At 45.4% G+C, this 20,014-nt stretch overlaps 1 protein-coding gene across 1 annotated transcript in view; it reads left to right on the top strand.

The window, feature by feature from the left end:
• Window positions 1-20,014, top strand: part of SOBP (sine oculis binding protein homolog (Drosophila)) — a 96,767-nt gene that overhangs the window by 40,781 nt on the left and 35,972 nt on the right. The window contains exon 5 of the mRNA XM_010003862.1: window positions 19,264-19,359. Within this exon, the coding sequence (XP_010002164.1) occupies window positions 19,264-19,359 (96 nt within the window). The remainder of the gene's footprint in view (window positions 1-19,263; window positions 19,360-20,014) is intronic.

The raw sequence follows: 20,014 nt of genomic DNA, 5'->3' as shown, positions 1-20,014 counted from the left end.
CAAGGCTTTTACAACATAGTTCAGTCTGTTTGCTGAGCTGACCATTTTCTTTTGACACGGAAATTCTTAAATCAAGGGGTGGGAAGATGGGAATTTTATGGTAGTCCACTGCTTCCAAGTCTGAACTGGACACTCACCACCTGTTTTCACGATCTGTTGCACTGAATTCCTTGTCAGAGTTGTAGAAAACCCGGCTGGTTTGACAGAGCTCGTGTTCCTATTGTGAGTCTCAGGTTTCCAGACCTGAATGGTAGATTTTTGTTTGGGGAAAGCCAGTATTTTCTGAGATTCGGGGACACCCTCTCAGCTTCCTAAATCCTGTCTCCCTACCCCCTGTTTCTAATCCTGTGTCCTTCCGGGGGCTGATTTTATCACAGTACTCCTGTTCCTTGGAGGATAGAAGCCAGTGACCTCTGCTTAAAATGAGATGGCAGTTGAGAAAGTGGTTATTTAGAAACAGCACCTTCTTGTTTAACATGCTCTCTCAACCCAGATGTATCTTGTCTCTGTCAGGGTGGCTGGAGAACAACTCAGTGACTTCCCACCTCAGTTACCATCATCAGGGTAACAGTCAAGAAATTGCCTGACACAGTTTTTTTACCACCAGCAGTGACAAAAAAAAACAACCCACCACCCACCAAAAAAAACCCGACCAAAAACCCCACAACAAACCAACGAGAGAGCCACAGCTCAATTTTTGAACCACAGGTAGATTTTAGAAGGCAGACAGAGAAGCACAGCCCTGCCTGCCCTCAGAAAGCCATGAGGCTTTAATGAAAGCCTTCTCTGCAATGAGAAACATGTCTGATGTGGGGACTGCAGGGCTGGTCTCAGGCAGCAGCCGCTGCTGGGTGGGCACTCGGGACACAGCACGGGTCAAGTGTTCAAGGTAATTGTTTGTGAACTGGCCAGCTGACAGCTGGAGGTCTGGGGTGAATTGGCAGCTTGGCCAGAGCTTCACAGGGAACAGCCTTTCCCACCACCAAACGTTTACAGTTCAGGGAGAGATGTTGATTGTCCTTTCTCATCCGTGGCCGTAGCGGTCGGAGAGAGGTGTGTGCTCCCAGCAGGAGAGGAAAGGTGCCCACAAAGGCACCGTGCAAGCCAGCTGAGTGCTTCTGCACCACATGAGCCCATTCCTCTGTGGAGCACCCACAAAAGGGTGTCCCCACCGTGCCTGAGGAGCCCTAATGCCTAATGGGCAGCCCTAATGGGTGTTCGGGGCTGGTCCTGTCATCATCCTGCCTCTGGAACGAGGGAGAATGTTTCCTTTGCTCCACTCCCCAAAGCTGGGATTTCCAAAAGCATGGGGCAAAGTTAACTAGTTTATCTGAAGGAAAGCGAACTATGGGCTTTGTTTGCTTAACCTACATGGAGTTTTCTGAGAATCCAAGCCCAAGTGGCCTTGTGAGAGGGGATCACACGGGCTCTCGGCTCCAGCACTACCAGATATATGGAGAACCCACATTATAACCTCCCTCTGTCATGGCTTAATTACTGCTGTGACATTCTTTTAATGGCAAATTTCTGCAAGAAACTGATCCCTCTTAAAACCTTCCTCTCATGAAAAATAAGAACCAAAGATGTAGGTTTTGGGTCATTTTGAGGAAGGTTGCTTAGTCATTGCTAGAAAGGCCAGAAGATCTTTTGGGATTTTCTGCTCGCTCTCATGTTTACATGAGCTTTCTTTTGTTTATGTTTTATTTTTGGTTTTGTGGTTTTTGTTTTTTAAAGGAAAAAAAAAAGCAAGCCAGAAGGGCCACTTTTCAGTCTGTCACTTTATAGGCATCCAGTGTCAAAAAAGCAGGTGTATGTGAGCCTGTTTGTAAAAATACAGCCACAATTGCCTCTTTTCTCCTTAAGATATTTCAAGAACCATAGATTTAGTTGCTGTTTAATCTCAAAATGAGCACCATAAAATCAGATGCATTGAAACATTTTTTCCTAAGAGGTGTGCTGTCTTTCCAGTCAGTTGTTTTGCTCCAGGAGTTCAGGACCTGCCTCTCTGCCTCTGCTGTTTCATGGAAGTTTCACTGTGGAGACTTGATCTCCAACCACGAAAGCTATTTCAGATTTGCTAAGAGCCCAGCAGCTTCTGCACCCTGGGAGCCCCTGGAATGAAAGCTTTGGTGTGCACGGGAGGGCTTGGCTCTGCCACTTTCTGCTCCACAGCTAAAAGTGGCCTTGGGTAAAAATTTGCTGCCTTGCTTGTTGAGCGGTGGCTTTTAGAAATCAGTCCATCTCCTGCATGTCAGACACAAAGAGCTGTGTTCTTTGTTATCAGGAGAGGATGCCCTCAGAAGGACGTTTAGAGTTCAGCCTCCTTCCCAAACTGTTGGTTATTTTTTCATGCTAATCACTCCTGGCCCATCCCCAGCCTGGCAGAGAAGCTCGTGAAGTCTGTGCTTTCAGCCTTGGTGGGTGAACCTGGAACCTGGTTATTTTTAGCATATATTGTGCATGGATTTCTAGCTGCCTGTCAATGATGTGAAAGCTCTTAATTGAATGTAATCCATGAAAGATTTTTTTTCTCCCAATCAGCTTTCTCGCAGGAAATTATTTTAGACTCATCAGGTTCCAGCTGTTGCTCAAACCCATTCAGCCATCAAGCTTGTTAATTTTATTGTGAGTATTCCAGGTCAGTTCCCTGCAGAGGCCTAGATGTGAACCTCCTATTCTTCTGCTTTCCATTTAAGTCCATCTGTAGAGTAACACAGCTCTTCCCTGGTGTGTGGGGAGCCAAGCAAGGATGTGTGAAAAATGGAAGTTGGTCTGATCTAGCTGATCCACCAAGGGTGGTTTCAAATCCCATTTTCAGCTTTGTTCTTAAGATCCTCCAGCTCCCTGCAGTGATCTTTCTACAGCAGCCAGCACTTGATGCCCAAGAGGGATGAAAAATGATTCAAAAAAGCCCCCCAAAACACGTAGACTTTTGTGAGCTCTTCGAGCATTTGACCAACCCTCAGCTACATGGGGCAGCTCCACCATCTCATGAAGCAACTCAGTTACAGTTTTAGGATGTTCAAGCTTGATGCTAAAGTTTCCAATTACTTCTCACAAGTGGCGGAACTAAAACTGGAGGTTCATGCCCTTCTACACATTTATGCCCGTGGTGAGGCTGCTGCCTCTTTTCCTCTGAACTGTCTAAAAGGAAATGGCATGTCTTGGCATGGCTGGTAGGTTTTACTTCTTTTCCATGACTATGTTCTCCTTTCTGTGGCCCAGCACTGCATAAATATTCCCCATTCCATCTGTTACCACAGCGTGTGACTGACAGTAGCAAGAGATGGTGGATTTGGGGGTCTCATAGAAACCAAGGGAGCTATTGAAGGTGATTTTGAAGGATGTAGGTAACATATCTAGTAAAACTGTAGTATCAAGATTTGTTAAAGTATTTCCAAGGCTCATATTTTATATTTTTTTAAAACACAGTTTTAGTAAAGAATATGTTAAAGATCCTACTGAGTGTCTAGACAGAATAATTTCCTAACATCTATAACTGCCCTTTCTCTTCCCCCTCATGTGTTATGGGAAAGTGTCTGTGTAGTTGGGAATACTCTAGCAAGCTCCCATTCCAGCAGTGGTGTTTTCCAGGATGCTCATTTGTAATTGTCTGAATTCCTCTGAGCAGCTTGGCATGCCTTGGATTGGGAGGGAAAGATTTAAACTCCTGCTGAAAGGCATTGTGAGGGTGATGACATTTCTGGTTACTTTATGTATCTCTAGGTGTATCATCTACATTGATTTCCTGGATAGTCGTGCCATTGAACTCAGAAATACAGGAAAAATAGAAGAAAAATTAGGAATCAGAGTGAAATTTCTCTCTGTTGTACTCATTATATTTGCATGCATCCGTGTGGATATTCATGTGTTTCAAGTCCAGCCTCATTCTGACCCAAGTCAGGATGTTTGAAGCTGTTGAGTTTCAAGACCACTGAGCTTTCTCACAACAGGAGTTGACACCCAGGAAAGCTGTTGTGGTGTGAACAGACACCTGGAAGGCCAGAGAAGCTGTGATCTCCTGGCTTTCCAAAAGCCCTCTAATAAGAAACCTTTCCTAGAGCATGTATAAGAAGGAAACCTAGTTCATGTCCAATACCATCAGGAGATAGGTATGTGTTTTGCCCTCCCATCTCTCAGCCAACATGGTGAGTAACCAGATGTGCTTGCTGTGCCTGTTAAATTCTTGTCTCTGAAGCTTCTCACCACTTCCAGAAACAATCTACCTACCTTTATCTGATGGTAGAAATGATTGTCCCAACTAATATCCATGGGTTGCTATCAAGGTTTGGAAGCAGATCCAAAGTCCCCATCTCCAAAGTCAGTTCCTAGAGCCTGGTTGCAGAGAGGCACAGATGTCCCCAAACTCCTGCACCCTACAGGCCAGGCTCATGGCTCTTAACATCCAGAACATCACTGGTCTGCTGCCTTGGAACTTGTGAATTGTTGTTCAGTGTGCCCTTCAAGAAATCTTTACACTCCTCCTGGCTTTGTGTGTAGTTTTGTCCTGCATGCTACCCAGCTTGGCAACTTCTTCTGTGAAGAAGCATTTTCTTTCACATGTTTTTACACATTTTTTTAATCTCTAGGGGTTTTTTTGCATGCTTATTAATGGGTAATTAGTAGCCACTTATTTTGGTAACAAAAATATAGGGTTGTTGGTTTTTTTAACATAAAAATGTAGCAGCCTACATAGATTACTATCCTATTCATTCTCATCTTTTATTTTTTTTTAAAGTGGATAAGTCCTTGTCATATAATATCTTATGTACAAGCTCTTTCCAAACCTCCAATTACCCTTCACTGATAGGATTTCCTTCAGTGCACACCAGGGCCTGGTTTTAAGGAGGAGCCTGCCATGTCTTTAAAACAATATTAAAAAAAAAGAAGATCTTTTTTTAATCCAGTGTGGAGATGCAATTAAAGTTGGTTGTTGAAAACGAACTAACATCAGCAGCAACTAGTGCTCCAGGCAAGAACTTGTTATTTCCCCCTTTTCCTTGCTTCTCTTCTATTTTTATATCTTTGGTGGGAGAGTCTGGCTGAGCTTTAAATTGCTGTTTCTTGTCTGTCTGCCCCCAAAAGTGTGATAGACATGTTCCCCATCCCCTTTGCCATGGAGCAGGCAGATGGGAGGAGGTTTTTTTTCCAGACATTGGCCAAGGCTTCCTCTGACTGGGGAGCCCTCACAGCACCCAGGGGAAGCACACAGCTCAGCCCTGGCAGCTCCAGTGACCAGCTGCCTATGGATCAGGGAGGAAATGTGATGTCTCCAGTCATGGCTTCCTTATCAGGGCAGTTCTTCCACATCCTGAAACACCATCCCACCTTGTGTTTCCCTTCCCTCTTTTGCTTACCATGCTTCCTCTGCCTACACATACGTGCACATATGGTGTCCATCAGTGGGTAGGAGCAGAGATGTGCTGCAATCTCCTCTAGCTCAGCACTGCACAGTGAGACATATGTGAAAAAAATCCAGGAACTGTGGGCACACAGGCTGAACTCCCTTATCAGACCTCTCAGGCACTGACTCCTGCTGCCCTCGTGGCAGGTCTGAACCCCCTGGAAGGACCCACGTCCCACTGCTCCTCAGGTTGTGCTCAGCAGGGTGGAATGGGCCACTGCTGGAGATGAGCCTGGGCTAGGGTACCTTCAACACGACCCAGCGTGGCTGTTCTTACTCAGATTAAAAGAAAGACTCCCTGTTTCATGGCTGTGGTAGAAAAAAAAATGAAAGAAATCTAATCAGACATCTGGTCCAACCAGTGCAGGGGTTGTTCCTACCGTCTGTTCCCACTACCTTAAGCCCCGAGAGCTGGGGGAGCAGGAGGCACAGGACTGATCACAGCTGGAAGGCTCCTGGGCTGTGCAAGGAGGAGAGCCACGACCACTTTTTGGCTCTTGCCCACCCCCTCGCTGGAAGGTGCAAGGGTTGGGAATCATTGTCCTAGAACACCCCAGCGGTGCTGTGTGTGACCCACGGCAGCCAAAGCCCAAACCATGAAGTCAGGGCTGACACTCCCTCTCTTCACTTGAGCCACTGTGCCAGGAGTTGTCAGCTTGAACTCCAGCTCTCTCTTTTTTTTTTTTTGTTGGCTTGTGTCACAACCTAATAACTTACAGGCCAGCTTCTCCTGTCGATGTTTTTGCTGCACAGAAGGCTCCACATTTTGTAAGCTTTTACAGCACAGCTGTGCTCAGAGATAAAACAGAATGTGTATACAGTACAGTATGCATTCAACTGATGCACTAGATTCTTCCCACCATATGTATGGAGTGGTGTGCATTTCACTCCGATACCTCACTGCCAAAACTGCCAGAAGCAAATAAACAAATGGCAGAAGAGAGACACCATATGATTGCAGTGCCAGGCACATGACCTAGATGCTCAGAAAGAGACCCTGGCTGCTTTGAAAGGATTAAAGTGGTCCAGTTTTTTAAAACCTCACCTCCCACCGTGTCCTGCCAGCGTGTGCTGTGAAGTGTGCTGGTTGTTGAAGAACACCCAGAGCTTTCCCCTTCCTGATAAGCAGCTGAGGGTGCAGCACCTCATGCTCAATACTCATTTCCCCTTTCTTGATGCCACTTGATTTCCATCAGGTTTTCTAAACCGAGACAGAGGAACAATGGAAACTTGTCTAATTCTGGAAGGAATGCTACTGTAAAAAGACACATGTAATTAGGATAATGAGAATAATAATATTAGCAACAATGTAACGATTGATATGTAAACAATGCAAGTGAGACAAATGGTTGTTTAATCTTGTTCCCCACAAAAAGTCACTAAGTTGCATTTCACAGCATCGATGGTGAAGATGCCTGGAATAAACTGACATGAACATTAATTACATGGTTAGATGTAATTAATTTAAATTGTAATTCTGTTCCTGGAGCTCCCACACTTGAGTATGAAAAGGGGATTCCTCAGCTTCTTTTCTCTCTGACCAGCCTGTTGCAAAGGAAAGGACAATGACAGGCACCTCCACGGGGCTCCTCCTGCTAGTAGTACTGGGAAACACGGGTGGATTTTCCTCTGTATTGGCCTCAGTCTTACCCTAGTCTGAACATCTGTCAGTAGCTTGGTGGTTATCTCACTTTTGCCAAAGCTTAGCTTTACTGGTGATTGTTCAAAGGGCAAGGAGGTGCTTTCCTCACTCTGGAGAAGCTTTAGGCACGGACTGGGAAGGTGCACTAAGAACTGTGCTCAAGGCTGTTACTGTGCTTTACAAAGCTGATAATTCAAAACTGTCTGGATGCAGGTGTGAGAATTTGGTCTTGGATTTTGATAGAGTCAGATACAGAACAGAAAGTGATGTCAGGTTTTTCAGATAGCAGCAATACTCAGTAGAGTAAGAATGTGCTTTGAGTGTTTATTTAGAGCCAGGGCTTTGTTTGATGCTTTTGTACTTCTGTGTAGTGCTAGTAACATGTTTGCCCCAAGCCTTGCTACCTCCTACTGTAATATAAACAGTGACCAAGATAAAGACCTCTACATCTTGGTTAAACAGTGGGGAATTTGTGGAGACTGAAAGGCCAAAGGCCACATTTCTACAAATTTCTCCAGACTCTGCTTAGACAGAGATGTCATTTCAACTCTGCACTAAAATCACGTGGCAATATCTCTGCACTGGCCACAGGAGAAGAAAGCTTTTGGTTTACAGCCTGGGAGTGGAGAAACACCAGCAGTACTTTGCACTCTGAGCATTGCAAAGCCCCCCTGGCTGCTTCAAGCCCAGCCCTTGAATGGAGGGGCACTCACTGTACAGGGGGTGTGACTTGGGCAGCTCCCAGCTCTAGGGCTGTGCCACCCTCCATGCACTGCAAAGTCCCACCTCCATCTCTTTTGTTTGTTTGTTTGTTTTCCCCTGTGGGACCATCTTTGAGGAAAGTGGGACAGACCTGTGGCAGCAGATCTACTGCACATGCCACCAGCTGGACTTCAGTGGGCCCAGCAATGCAATGGGTGGGTATTTGAGGTGACACCAAATAGTCTGATGGACAGCGAGGAAACATTAAAGAAGGTAAAGAGCTGTAAACAAAGTTATTGGCTAAGGATTTGTGGGAGGTGTTGGGCAAATAGTTATATAAAGGACCAGCACATGAGAGGCTAGAATAAACCTATGGAAGCTTTAAAAAGCTGGAATGGTAGGGGTGGCATGAAAATACACAGGTTAGCAGCATTAGCTGGGAGCATGCAGGAGTCTGGTACAGCCTCAAGGGATGTTTTCCAAGACAGGATTTGTAGGGGAGAAGTAGGAAAGAGCAAAAGAGGGTGACAGGAGAGGCAGCAAAGCACTCAAACCTCTGCCATCTGGTCAGAGGCTGGGCAAGTTGGGTTGGGGACAGAGGCAGCAAACAAACCATTTGAATCAGTGCAGAAGACAAAAAGATGGTGAACGTGTTTCTGCCTGCTCCTTTTTCTAGAGAAACCATCCCCATTTTTAAGAGCCTGTATTTAAAGGTTAGACTAGAACAATTTCATTATTTTTTTCCCCCCTGTGCACAGAGCTGAAAACAAAGGTGTAGTCTGATAAACCCTGAGGCCTGAAGAATAGAAGTGGGTTCTTCTAGGCTCAGATCCTAGCCAAGGATCTGCCTGCAACTGCTCTCCATGGAACATGGTCATGAAGGACACTGGGAAGACACAGGCATTTTTTCAGCACATTTCCTCATATTGTGACAGAAAGGAGAAAACTCAGAATGGGATTTCTCAGATCCCAAGATGAGTTGGGAAGATAAATTATGGGTTGCCTCCCTTTGCCTGAGAGGATCTGCATGCTCTGAACTTTCAAAAAGTTTGAGCTGACAGTTTCCTGCTTTTAGACATGAAATATGTTACTGGAGTCCCTCCAGGTGACAGAGGGTTGCAGTGGGCAGTGGAAAACCCAGGCATGCTGCTGTGATTTAGGAATAGATTTCTGCCTCCATTGGGAGCAAGCTCAGAGGCCTTTGTGTCCTGTTTGTCAGTGAGAGTGTGGCATCCCCCATGGTCATTACTTCTTGGAAGAATAGTGGAAATCCTGGAAAAAGAAGGCTACCTGGTTTGGACTATATCAGCCTATTACTCTGTGAACTATCTTGGACAGTAAAACTTTGAATGAAGACCTCAAGAACAGGTGGTAGGAGAGGAGGGAGAAAAGTGCTGTTCCTTGTGTTAGACCCAAGGCTGATGGTGATACCATGACCTCAGTCCCTGACCTCCAGCTGGGATGTCAGGGACTATAATGAATGCTCCTCACCACCAGCCAGGTTTTGCTTTTGTCCTGCTTGTAACTGCCACTACCCTACCTGTTGTTGCAGCCATTCAGCAGCAGCAGAAAGACTGGGAGATGCTATTAAGGTTGTAGAAGATGTTGTTTGTATCAAAGCTTCCCCTCCCTTCTTTTCACCCTCCCCTTGCCCATTCTCTTGCATATTCTGCATTCCATTGGGTTTTTCTCCCTTCTCCAGACTGGTCATCCCTTCATCTGGCTCATAAATGATGGCTTTAATAATATTATGTCCCCTCTGTTTCCATGTGTGAATAGCCCAAGTGGCACATCACTCGTAACCAAAGCAGGAAGAGATTTCTATTTTAGCCCTGTAAAACACAGAGAATTCCTGCCTCTCTTGTCCTGATCCCAGACAAGCATTTATTGTTGTGGAGTAGTAGCTCATAGATACCACCCATTTGAGGGAAAGCTTTACCAACCAGACCTACCCATTGTTCTTCCTTCTCTGCATGTATTCGAAGTGCAGAACTGTTTATATACCACAAAGATGGGAATGAAAGAAAGAAGAGTACATGTAGAATTTACCGGCTGCTTAAGTCTTGTTGTTGCTTTCTGTATTGATCAAATTCACTGCCTTTTAATTGGATATTGACTATTTTGAGGCAAATAAGGCAAACTGTCAGAGAGGGGAGGGATGGGGCACAAGGTTTATCTTAATGGTGTGTTGATCATGACTAGTCTATGAAAGCCAGTGGGAGAGGAGTCCATTAAACCAGCTTGCAATTGCTTAAAAAAAATATGCACTGAGTCAAGATGATTAATCATATACATGACACCACAATCAGAGAAAACCCCCATTGTTGCTCTGGTATTCACAACACCAAAGCTTGAAAAAAGCAGATGCATAGAAACAAATTCATTAGGGACAGTGATTTGTTTGGTCTGTGAGCCTTAGCTAACCATAACCAACATGTAAGGATTTTTTATTTTCCCTTCCTCCCCCACCCTCCTTGGTGTTGTGTTTTGTTTTTCTGCCTCTCTGATTGGAAATGTGAGCATGGGAGTCTCCCCTCTGTGCTGGGGAACCCTTGTAGAAATGGCAGTGGGGAGCTACCTGACAGTGAACCACACTGAATACTTTAGAAAACGCTTTTATCTCATAAATTATAAGAAGCAGAGGATGTGAAGAGAGAGGGAAAGTTTATCAGCTACGTGGGTGTGAGCTGCCCAGGGCCAAAACGGAATCTGCTGGGAAGTCTGTAGTGTATTTTCATTTCTTTCCCAGCCATCTTTTGGGCTGCATGTTGAATATGTTGCAAGAACTGTGAAGCATGGTCCTTTAGTGCCTCTGGATCAGGCCTGTTGTGTGCCAGAAGGGAGATTAGTAGGACAGGCTCGTTTTTATGAAGGTCCCATGGAGCTGTGACATGTGGAAGTGATGTTGGAAGGGGCAATAAGCGAAAAGTTCATTCCAAATTACCTCAGTGTTGTGTGTTTGTTATCAGATTTATTTGACATGTTTAGTTATTTTAAATTTATGATGTGGCTAAAGGTTTGTGCACTTGGAAAAATTAGCTTTTGAGGCAGCCACCTGACACTTGTCATATGTCACCACGCTGGGATCTGTTAGGGAAAGGGCAGTGCAGTCTCATGGAAGCCAGTAAAGCTGCTTGGGCATTGGCTGACAGAGGAAGGAAAAAGGTGCATAGGTCTGGAATACACTGGGAAAATGAGGTTTAATGGGGAGTTTTTAATTGGAGAGCATAAGGCAGTTGCTCAAGCAACTGGATTGAGGCTGGACCACCTTTGTGTGCTCATGGGACCAAGGCATTTAGTGTCTCAATCCTTCTACTCCTCTTCCTATAAAAATTAGAGGAGTGGTCCAGGACAGTAGACATTGCAATTTGTGCTTCAGTTGCTCTTTCTGAATGTACTTTGAAACAGAAGGCAGTCATCAGGTTTTTTTCCCCAAGTATTTTATCACTGTGGTAGAAGAGGCTATAAATGTACAGCATTGCAAGGTGTATAACAAGAAAATACTCATTTTGCCTGGAAGGATGAGAAATCCAGCAGGAAATCAGGATTGTACTATAAAGTACCTGAAAGAAAATTGGGGAGAGGGGAGGAAAAGCTGTATTGAATCCAGAAAGTTGAATGCTTCTTTTTTTGGGGAGCGGGATGGGGTTATAGGTTTTGAGTGACTTTTAAATGCAGGAGGATGAAAGTTAGGACTTCAGCAGGCACTAGGGTAGTAGTGCTATTAGCATTTCCTTTTGATTTACCTATAATATTACTGATATTAGAATAGAATTTGCAGCTTGCCTTTTAAATATAAGCTGTGGATAGTTTTATATCATGAAATTCTGAGTGAAAAATTGAATGCATAAAGTTTGGAGCCACAGCTGATGGAAAACAGACACTATTAAAAAAATAAATAAATAAATCCATAAATAAAGGTTTATCAGATTTGCAGGAACATTTGTTTGGATTTTTTCCTGTACTTGTTATGCAGGAAAATGAACGTGGCATTCCTTTGCTTAGATGAGGATAATTTCAGAAACACTGCCCTCTCATTCTGCAGATTGGAACCTTCTCCTTCTTTGCTGTAACACATGCTTTCTGGGATGGCTTTTCTCAGCAAAACTGCCTGTTTCCCAGGAGCTTTTACACCTGTTCAGAAAGGGACAAGGAGGGGGTGGGAGTTGGGTTTGGTTTGAATAGCAAGGTTTGACCTGGTGCCTGTTTATTTTTGAAGTCAGGGAGTATTTCTTCTGCCAGCACAGTGGAGAAGATTGCAGGATATTCTGAATGATGTAGTCACTCCAGTTTTAATCACACTGGCCAGATTGCTGGCTCTCAAAGGCATTTCCACACCAAATCTACTCCTGAACATGTGGACTCGAGATGCTTTTCTAATCCAGTCTGCTATGAGTGGTGGTGTGGTCAGAGGTGGTACTAGCTTTTGACAGTTGTAGAAATGAAAAAGCAACTAAAATGCAAACACAGGTTGGAGTTTGGGTCTAAATTCACTTCTGTCTATAGGGGATATATCACAATATATCACAATAAAGCATAAGCAGCTCTTACCAAGGGATAAGCTAATGAGAGGGCCCCGTGTCTTGCTGAGGATGCCTGCAGGGAACTGAGCCTCAGGCTCTATTTAGGGATTGAATCTTTGCAGTGACATCTTTGCTGCTTCTCAGTGACCAACTTTACTCTCTGTGAAAGGGACTCTGCAGCTGTGGGGTCTGTGCTGTAATACATAGGAGCCAGGAGCAGCTGAGTACCAGGGAGGCATTTCAAGGAAGGCTCTGGATGGATCCCAGGGAGCAGAATGGGACAAAGCTGCCTCCAGTGGTACGTCCTGTGCTCAGGACCTGGGAAAAGCAGTCCCAAGGTTTTGCTTGTCACACGAGTACTGTTCCTCTGTTTCTGTCCACTGGTGGCTTCTTCTAGTGTAGACAAGATCATAGAATCAGGTTGGAAGTGGCCTTTACAGGTCATCAGGTCCAGCCACCCTGCAGTGAGCAAGGACATCTTCAACTGGATCAGGTTGCTCAGAGTGCCATCCAACCTGACCTTGAATGTTTCTAGGGATGGGGCTTTTACCACCTCTCTGGGCAACCTGTTCCAGGGTCTCACTGCCCTCATTGTAAAAAAGAAGTCAGCAAAATCCCTTCTGGTTTTCCTCTGCATGCTTAAAAAAGCAGTTATAAGAGGGCATATTCCCAACTTCTTTTTAACTTTGTACATCACCTCCAGTAGACAGATTGTCTTGTGGACCACTTCCCCTCCCCTGGGTGATCAAATAACATTCCTGTGGGGACTACAGCAGTTGCTTACATGGAAAAATAACATTAGGAAAGTATTTAATGTATTTTTAGCTGTCTTTAAATTCATTTTAGCAGCTGGAAACAAGGGGAGTGAGTAGCATGTGACCTACAAGCTCTCCATAGACCACCACCAAGTGTGCAAAGAGCCAGTGCTGCCAGGGGGACCCCAGGCTGGAAAAGCTGGGTAGAGTGGTCACCTCTAACCTGGGGTGCTCACGGGAGGTCAGGAGAAAGAACAGCCTTGATTTTAGTGGGATGTAAATACTGACGAGGTGATAAACAATCAGTGTGGTTTTAGTTCTTTTATTTTTACGTATCTGAGTTTTGGGAGATTTTTCTGAAACATTGTTTTGACATGTTTCAGAATGCCTGGGGCTTCTTTTCTGAAAGCTGGAGAAGATTTTAGGGGCTTGGAGTGGCAAAATATTACAACTGTAGTGATTAGTGAACAGAGTGCAGCTGAGAGGGGCAACAAGCTAAAAAATGCCACTTGTTTCATCACTCCACACATCAGGAAAATCCTGAAATCCTTGTGAAGAGAAAACCTCTGGTAGAACATTAGTAGGAGCTTTCCCTGAGGGACGACTTTCCCAGAGCCAAGGGCTGACTCAGTCCTTCAGCTGCACAGTTACTGAACTAGGGAGATCCTCCCTGGACAGTTGTCCCTGCCACTGCTCCACTCCCAGCATGAACCTGGTACCCTGAATCACACAGAATCACCAAGGCTGGAAAAGACCTTTAGGATCATCAAGCCCAGCCTGTGACCAACACCCCCACATCTCCAGACCACAGCACTAAGTGCCACATCCAGCCTTTCCCTGAACATCGTGTCCTGCCATCAGCCTCCCCCACCACCCAGGCCCACAACAAGCACATTAATATTTCTGGGAAGAATACACTCAACAGATGGAAGCTTAGCACTATTTTTACCATTGCTGGTGCAGTGAATGTAGAGAGCATGATAATCGATTATCCGGGACAACAGAAATGCACAGGAACTGGAATTCCAAGGATTAGGGTCTCCCCGAGGATTTCCTTCGCGTCTCAGCCAGAGGAGAGAGAACTTTTGTGGTGGAAGTGGAAACAGGGCTTGCCTGTTCCCATCTGCAGCCAGTCTGTGGAGACAAGGGTATTAAGGGTGATGTGAACTTCCTCTGTTCCTCACTGCAGGACAGGAGCCCCAACCCCCCAGTTATCTCTACTTCTCTAGCTCTGCAACTTCTTTTTTATTGTCCTACCAGAGATGTTCAACTAGTGCCCGTGTTTAACCTTGTGTCACGGTCCCATGTTTCACCTGTTTTAAAGGACATGATGGAAATGAGGTGGCAATTTTATCCTGAGTAAGCAGGTTCATGTTCTGTCACCCTGCATGACTCACGTGGCCATCGCTCGTAGCAAACAGATGTTTTCATTCCAGTGGCATTGAACTCCTGTGGGCTGAGCAGTGGGGCTACATTGCAGGTGCATTGTCCCATTTCACTGGGAAGATTTGCCTTAACAAGTCCTATCTTAATGAATTATTCTGTTCGACCTGCCTTGTGACTTACACTGTCATGAGATCCTGCCCTTAGTATTAAAAACTAAGCACAGTTTTCCTCTCCCAAGGCTAGAGCTGCATAAAAAGACTTAAACTGAAGTGAAGAAATCCCCTGTCTGGATCAAGATAATTTTTCTCTGAGAAAAAGGAGAAACAAATACTCATGCACTTGGGAGAGGAGGAAATTCTGCTGTGGATTGTTCTTCCTCAGTCTTGTGAAAAAAAGGAATCTTGACTTAATACATGGTCTGTTTCCAAGCTATTGGCATCTTCCACAAATACAGGCTGGCTGGTTTACAGGTAGCAGTTTGTGTGGCCAAAGATAGTTGTCACCGTGCACTTTTTAATGAGTATACATGTATCTGAAGATCAAATGCTGTACTATTTTCAGAGAGGTCCTTTCAGATCCCCTTTTCTGGTTTTTGGGTGTTTTTTTTGGGGGGGGGTTGTTTTCGTTTTGGTTTTGGGTTTGGTTTGTTGTTTTTTGTGGGGGCTGTACTATTTTCAGAGAGGTCCTTTCAGATTCCCTTTTCTGGTTTTTGGGTTTTTTTTTTGGGGGGGGGGTTGTTTTCATTTTGGTTTTGGGTTTGGTTTGTTGGTTTTTGTGGGTTTTTTTGGTGGGGTTTGTTTGTTTGTTTGTTTTCTCTCCTTCCCCTCCTGCCATTTTCCTTCAAAGCTCAGTGGTCGAAAGCAGAGGGAAGGGACCTGGATGTTCTCATCCATCCACCTTCCTCACATCAGGAGCTACTGCGTGCATGTCATTCCTGACAGATGTTTGCCTCATCTGCTCTTAAAAATCTCCAGTGATGGGGCTTTGACAGGCAATCAGCTCCAGTGCTTTGCTGTGCCTGTCATGAGGAAGGGTTTCCTGATTCCTAACATGCAATTAGAGGCCGAGATTTCCCTGCAGAACCCATCACCAGGCTGCCCTTGCAGCCAAGCCAGCTCCACCACCTCTGCAGCTTCCTCATTAGGCCTTCCTGCCAACACTCTTCCATGGGTGACGTGTTCCCTTCTGCCAGGGGCAGCTGGGGCAGTGCAAGTGCTGCTGGTTTTGTGGAGTGTCCATCCCAGCATCCCGGGGGCCGGCGAGGGGCAGGTTTCCCTCCTGGATCCCACGCAGCTGACGGGAAGGTGGCTGCCTGCCAGTAGAGGCTATTGAATTAGGAGATCCAGTCAATCCCCGAGGGAGCTGCTGCCACGGGGAAGTTGCAGCAGGTTTGTGCTGATAAAACGAGCAGCACTCACCGTGGTTCCCAAACCTCAGAAGCCTTTTATGTCCTGGAACAAAACGTGCTGTGAGAGCGGTCGTAACATGCATGGCATGTGTGCAATCAGTGGCATCCAGCACTTTGGAGGTGCTTTTTTTTTTTTGGTGAGAGCATTTCATTTAGCAGTTTAAAAGCATTTAAAAAAAAAAAATCAGAGATGTCACAGTTTTGGCTTGATTTTTATTTTATTTTATTTTTTCACCATTGCTTCCTTTTAAAAGAACAGCACATGAAATACAACCAGTGGCAGCTAGGCCTGGTGGAGAAGCTGTAGATGTGAGTGAGGTTGAGGTGCTGGGGAACAGATGCAGTCACTTCCAGCAGTGACTGAGTCAGTGTAGATGTAATATCACAATATTACTTTTGCAAGATCAACTCTTGAGTGATAAACACTTCTTTAATATGCTTAGAACAGTGCTGAACATGGTAAGAGTGTTTTCTTCTGCAAACGAGGTACAACTGGAAGATGGTGGTAATGAATAAATGTAAAGCAACTGGAGAATTAGGTCTGACTGCTGAGGACAAGTATTTTTCACAGTGGAAACCAGCTAGCTGGACTAGGTGTGGTTTTGCTGCCTGAGCAAATGACAGCAGTATGTAGCTAAACAGGTTTAGAGACTAGGACAAATTGGTGACATCCAAAGTTGAATAAAATAAGGTCTAGAGTGGCAGGAGGGGCATGTTGCCATCAGCAGGGGTGAGCAACCTTTGTGCAAGTGGCAGTTTGGATGAGCAGGTCAAGGGTGGTGGTGTTTGTCCCTGCATTTTGACACATGCACTGCAGACACCCCGTATCCATTTCATTGTACAAGGTGTGTGTGTGCACCCAGATAATGCTCCAGAGAGTTACTGGCAGGTTACAACGTGCCAGCCATCACATGCACCATGTCTAGAATAGAGCCAAGATACAATTTCAGGGGCCTGGGGGGCACTGGCAGCACTCAGACCCCCACATAACACCTGTGCCTCAAGCAACATCTCCCCATCTCCCTGAACATCCCCTTGGCACCCCTGGTCCTCAGCTGGCAGCTCCTTTTCTGTCTCTGCAAGGCATTTTTAAGGCCCCATTGTCTTCTAGATGACCTGGAAGTGCTTCAGCAAGTTGCCCATATTCCTTCATGGAGGAGGAGAGGAAAAGGACAAAGTTTGTTTTCAAAGTGAGAACTGGGTTATTTTTTTACAAAACAGGGGCAGATTTGAACTTTATTTTCCCCACATTTGTTGTGTGAGGGAGGTTTCTGTTTCAAACTAATCATGAGAAGAACACATTTGCACCTTTCTCAATATAAAAGTGATTTCAGGTGCTCAGGAATGCTCTGCCTCTTCCTGGTGGTTTGAAGGAAAAATTGTTAACATCTTCTACCCTGCAACTGTTGAGGGCAGTGAGAGAAAATACCTCTAAGCTGCCAGGAAACATGCAGAATAAACCCCTTTCCCACTTCTTGTAATGATGATGAATTGTAGGTACTCCTCGAAACGTGCTTTTGGACCAACTTTGCACTTCTAAAAATGGTATGTTCTGTCAGGCAGAGTTTGTTTGTGCCCTGTGGGTGACAAGCAGAGGCCCAAGGCAAAGCTTTCCATAAGGTGCAACCCCTTCATGCTTCCCTAGCAACTTCCCAGGATCTGAAGGGGCCTGCAAGAAAGCTGGGGTAGGGCTTTTTACATGGGTGTGTAGTGAGAGGGCAAGAGGCAATGGTCTGAAGCTTAAAGAGGTGAGATTCAGGTTGGACATGAGGAAAAAGTTCTTTCCTGTGAGGGTGGTGAGAGCCTGGCCCAGGTTGCCCAGGGAAGCTGTGGCTGCCCCATCCCTGGCAGTGTTGAAGGGCAGGTTGGATGGGGCTTGGAGCAGCCTGGGCTGGTGGGAGGAGTCCCTGCCCATGCAGGGGGTTGGAACCTGATGATCTTTCAGGTCCCTTCCAACCCAAACCATTCTATGATGATTCTGTGATGAAAATCCCCGGTGCTGTTAACCCACATCTCCCGTTTCCCACCCTGACTCCCTGGGGAGAGGCAGGGGCCTGTTTGAAGGCAAACAAGCCGCAGAGCCTACGAGGTGTAAATAGCTTTCATAAAGGCCAACGCTGGAAAAGCCTGGGTGCTGTGAGTTTGGCACACCATGACAGGCAGTGCCGAGGGGGACACACACACGATTTTCCAGCGCTGCCACAGGCACCAAGAAGTGGGTGCGTTGTGCGTTGCACCCTGGAGCATCCCTGGATCCCCCCCTTCCACAGGGAGAGGGGGACGTGGGGCAGCTGGAGGGACAGGGACCAGAGCTACCTGCTCCTTGCCCCATCACCTCCACCTGCTCCACTCACCCCCCCTTCTCTGGTCACCCCCCCCCTTCCTCTGCCCACCTCCTCTTCCCTGGCTTCTTTGGGCAGGGTCTGATCTAAGCAGGTTGGCAGGGAGCCACGAGAGCATCATTTTAATGCAGTGTAAAATGGAATGTGCATAATTATATGCAAGCCATATGTGAGGGAGACAGCTCAGCTGTGGGTTTCGGGTGAGGCTGCGAGAGGGAGAGAGGGAACAGCCAGGGATCAGATGAGATGGAACGGAAAGGAGTGCAAGTGTCACCCAAATGAACAGTGTAATGAGTGTGTTCCTGACACTCCTCCTTTCCCCTGCTTCTCCCTTTTGCTTTAACTCGAAAGCAGAAAACGCTGCGGATGGGAAAGGAAAAAAAAAACCAACCCACAACACAACTATATGCAAGCAGGCTTGCTAATGGGCTCTGGTAATGTCTCCATTTAAACTTCAGCTTTCTTAATTAACAGCCTGGTTCCAAATAACCAGTAACTTCTCATGCATCTTTGTCATTAAATATTTTGACCGCGTCTGACTGAAGGATCATTGTTCTCGCTCGATGATTGCTCCTTTCAGAGCTTCACTTAAACGTGGAGGGGGAATCCATTTCTCTGTCATAGTGTCACATGTAAATGGCCAGCCTGAAAAACGTGTTTCTTTTTCCCTGGCCTTGCTGTGAAACTGCAAACATGTGGCCTGGGGGTTGCCTACGCATGTCGAAAAGTTTCAACCAGTCGCAAATGTCATGTCATCCTGAAAAATGCAACCGAGTAAAATGGAAACCCTGATCTGCTCTCACCATTTCCAGCTCCAGTATTTCGTTTTGGGTTTGTCTTTTGTTGTGCTAATTATTACACCGCAATGAATTTGCATGTTCAACCTACGTTATGTAAGAAAACAGCATCCCAAGTTCTTATATCTCAAAGGTTTACTGCATATTTAAAGAAACTTTTAAATGATGTTGTATTTTGGGATTCCCGTCTGTTTGAATGATCTGAGCTGTTATGCTTGTAGCTATTTTTTTTAATATATATATATTTTTTTTTTACCTTCCATTATTTGTAAGTCCCTAAATAGGCCATTATATTTCCCTTCAGGCTAGAGATGAAGATGGACATGCTGAAAATTTTCCCCAGCAGCACTATGCTAAGGAAACTCCAAGACTTGCCTTCAAGAATAACTGCGAACTACTTGTAAGAATAATATACTTACAACAAGTCTAGATTGTTACTTTAGCACAGTGAAAACAGTTTCATTTTAATTTTTTTTTAAGGTTTTTTGTTCGTTATGGCATACTTTATGACATATGATAGGGGTTTTTTTTATTTATTATTTCCTGTTTAGCCTTCTGATGCTAGTTCTGCTATCCGTGAACAATTTAAGATCTCAAATTGCTTGAAAAATCTCACCTATTTGATGACAGCACTTGAATGGCCTTGTCACACTGCCTTGTCTTGCACTGTAAATCAGGGAATGGACCACCCCCCACGCTCCCCCTGCCCTCTGAGGAAACCCCAAAACTCACTCTCCCATTCACCTTTTAGCTCTGCTTTGTTTCTGGGCAGTGGGGGCACTTTTTGTTCTGCTGACACATGGTATTCCCTTGAGGGTTTGCCTGTTCCTTCCCTACCTGGCTACATGCAGGTGGGAGCATCCTCTCCACTCCTGTCCTCTCCTCTCCTGCCAGGGAAGAGCAAAAGCCAGGAAAGCACGTACAGGGAGCCTGGAGTGTTCACAAGCAGTAAGAGAGATGATATCAGCTGTGAGAGGATCTCTGTTCCAAACCAGGGTTAATTCCCTGTTCGTTTGAGCATTTGCAGCTAGGCAAGATTAAAAGCAAGCAGGAAT

Source organism: Chaetura pelagica, unplaced genomic scaffold (genome assembly GCF_000747805.2).
Source record: "Chaetura pelagica isolate M959 unplaced genomic scaffold, ChaPel_1.0 scaffold128, whole genome shotgun sequence".
NCBI lineage: Eukaryota > Metazoa > Chordata > Aves > Apodiformes > Apodidae > Chaetura > Chaetura pelagica.
The sequence above is the reverse complement of the archived record's forward strand: the minus strand, read 5'-3'. Positions and strand labels throughout refer to the sequence as shown.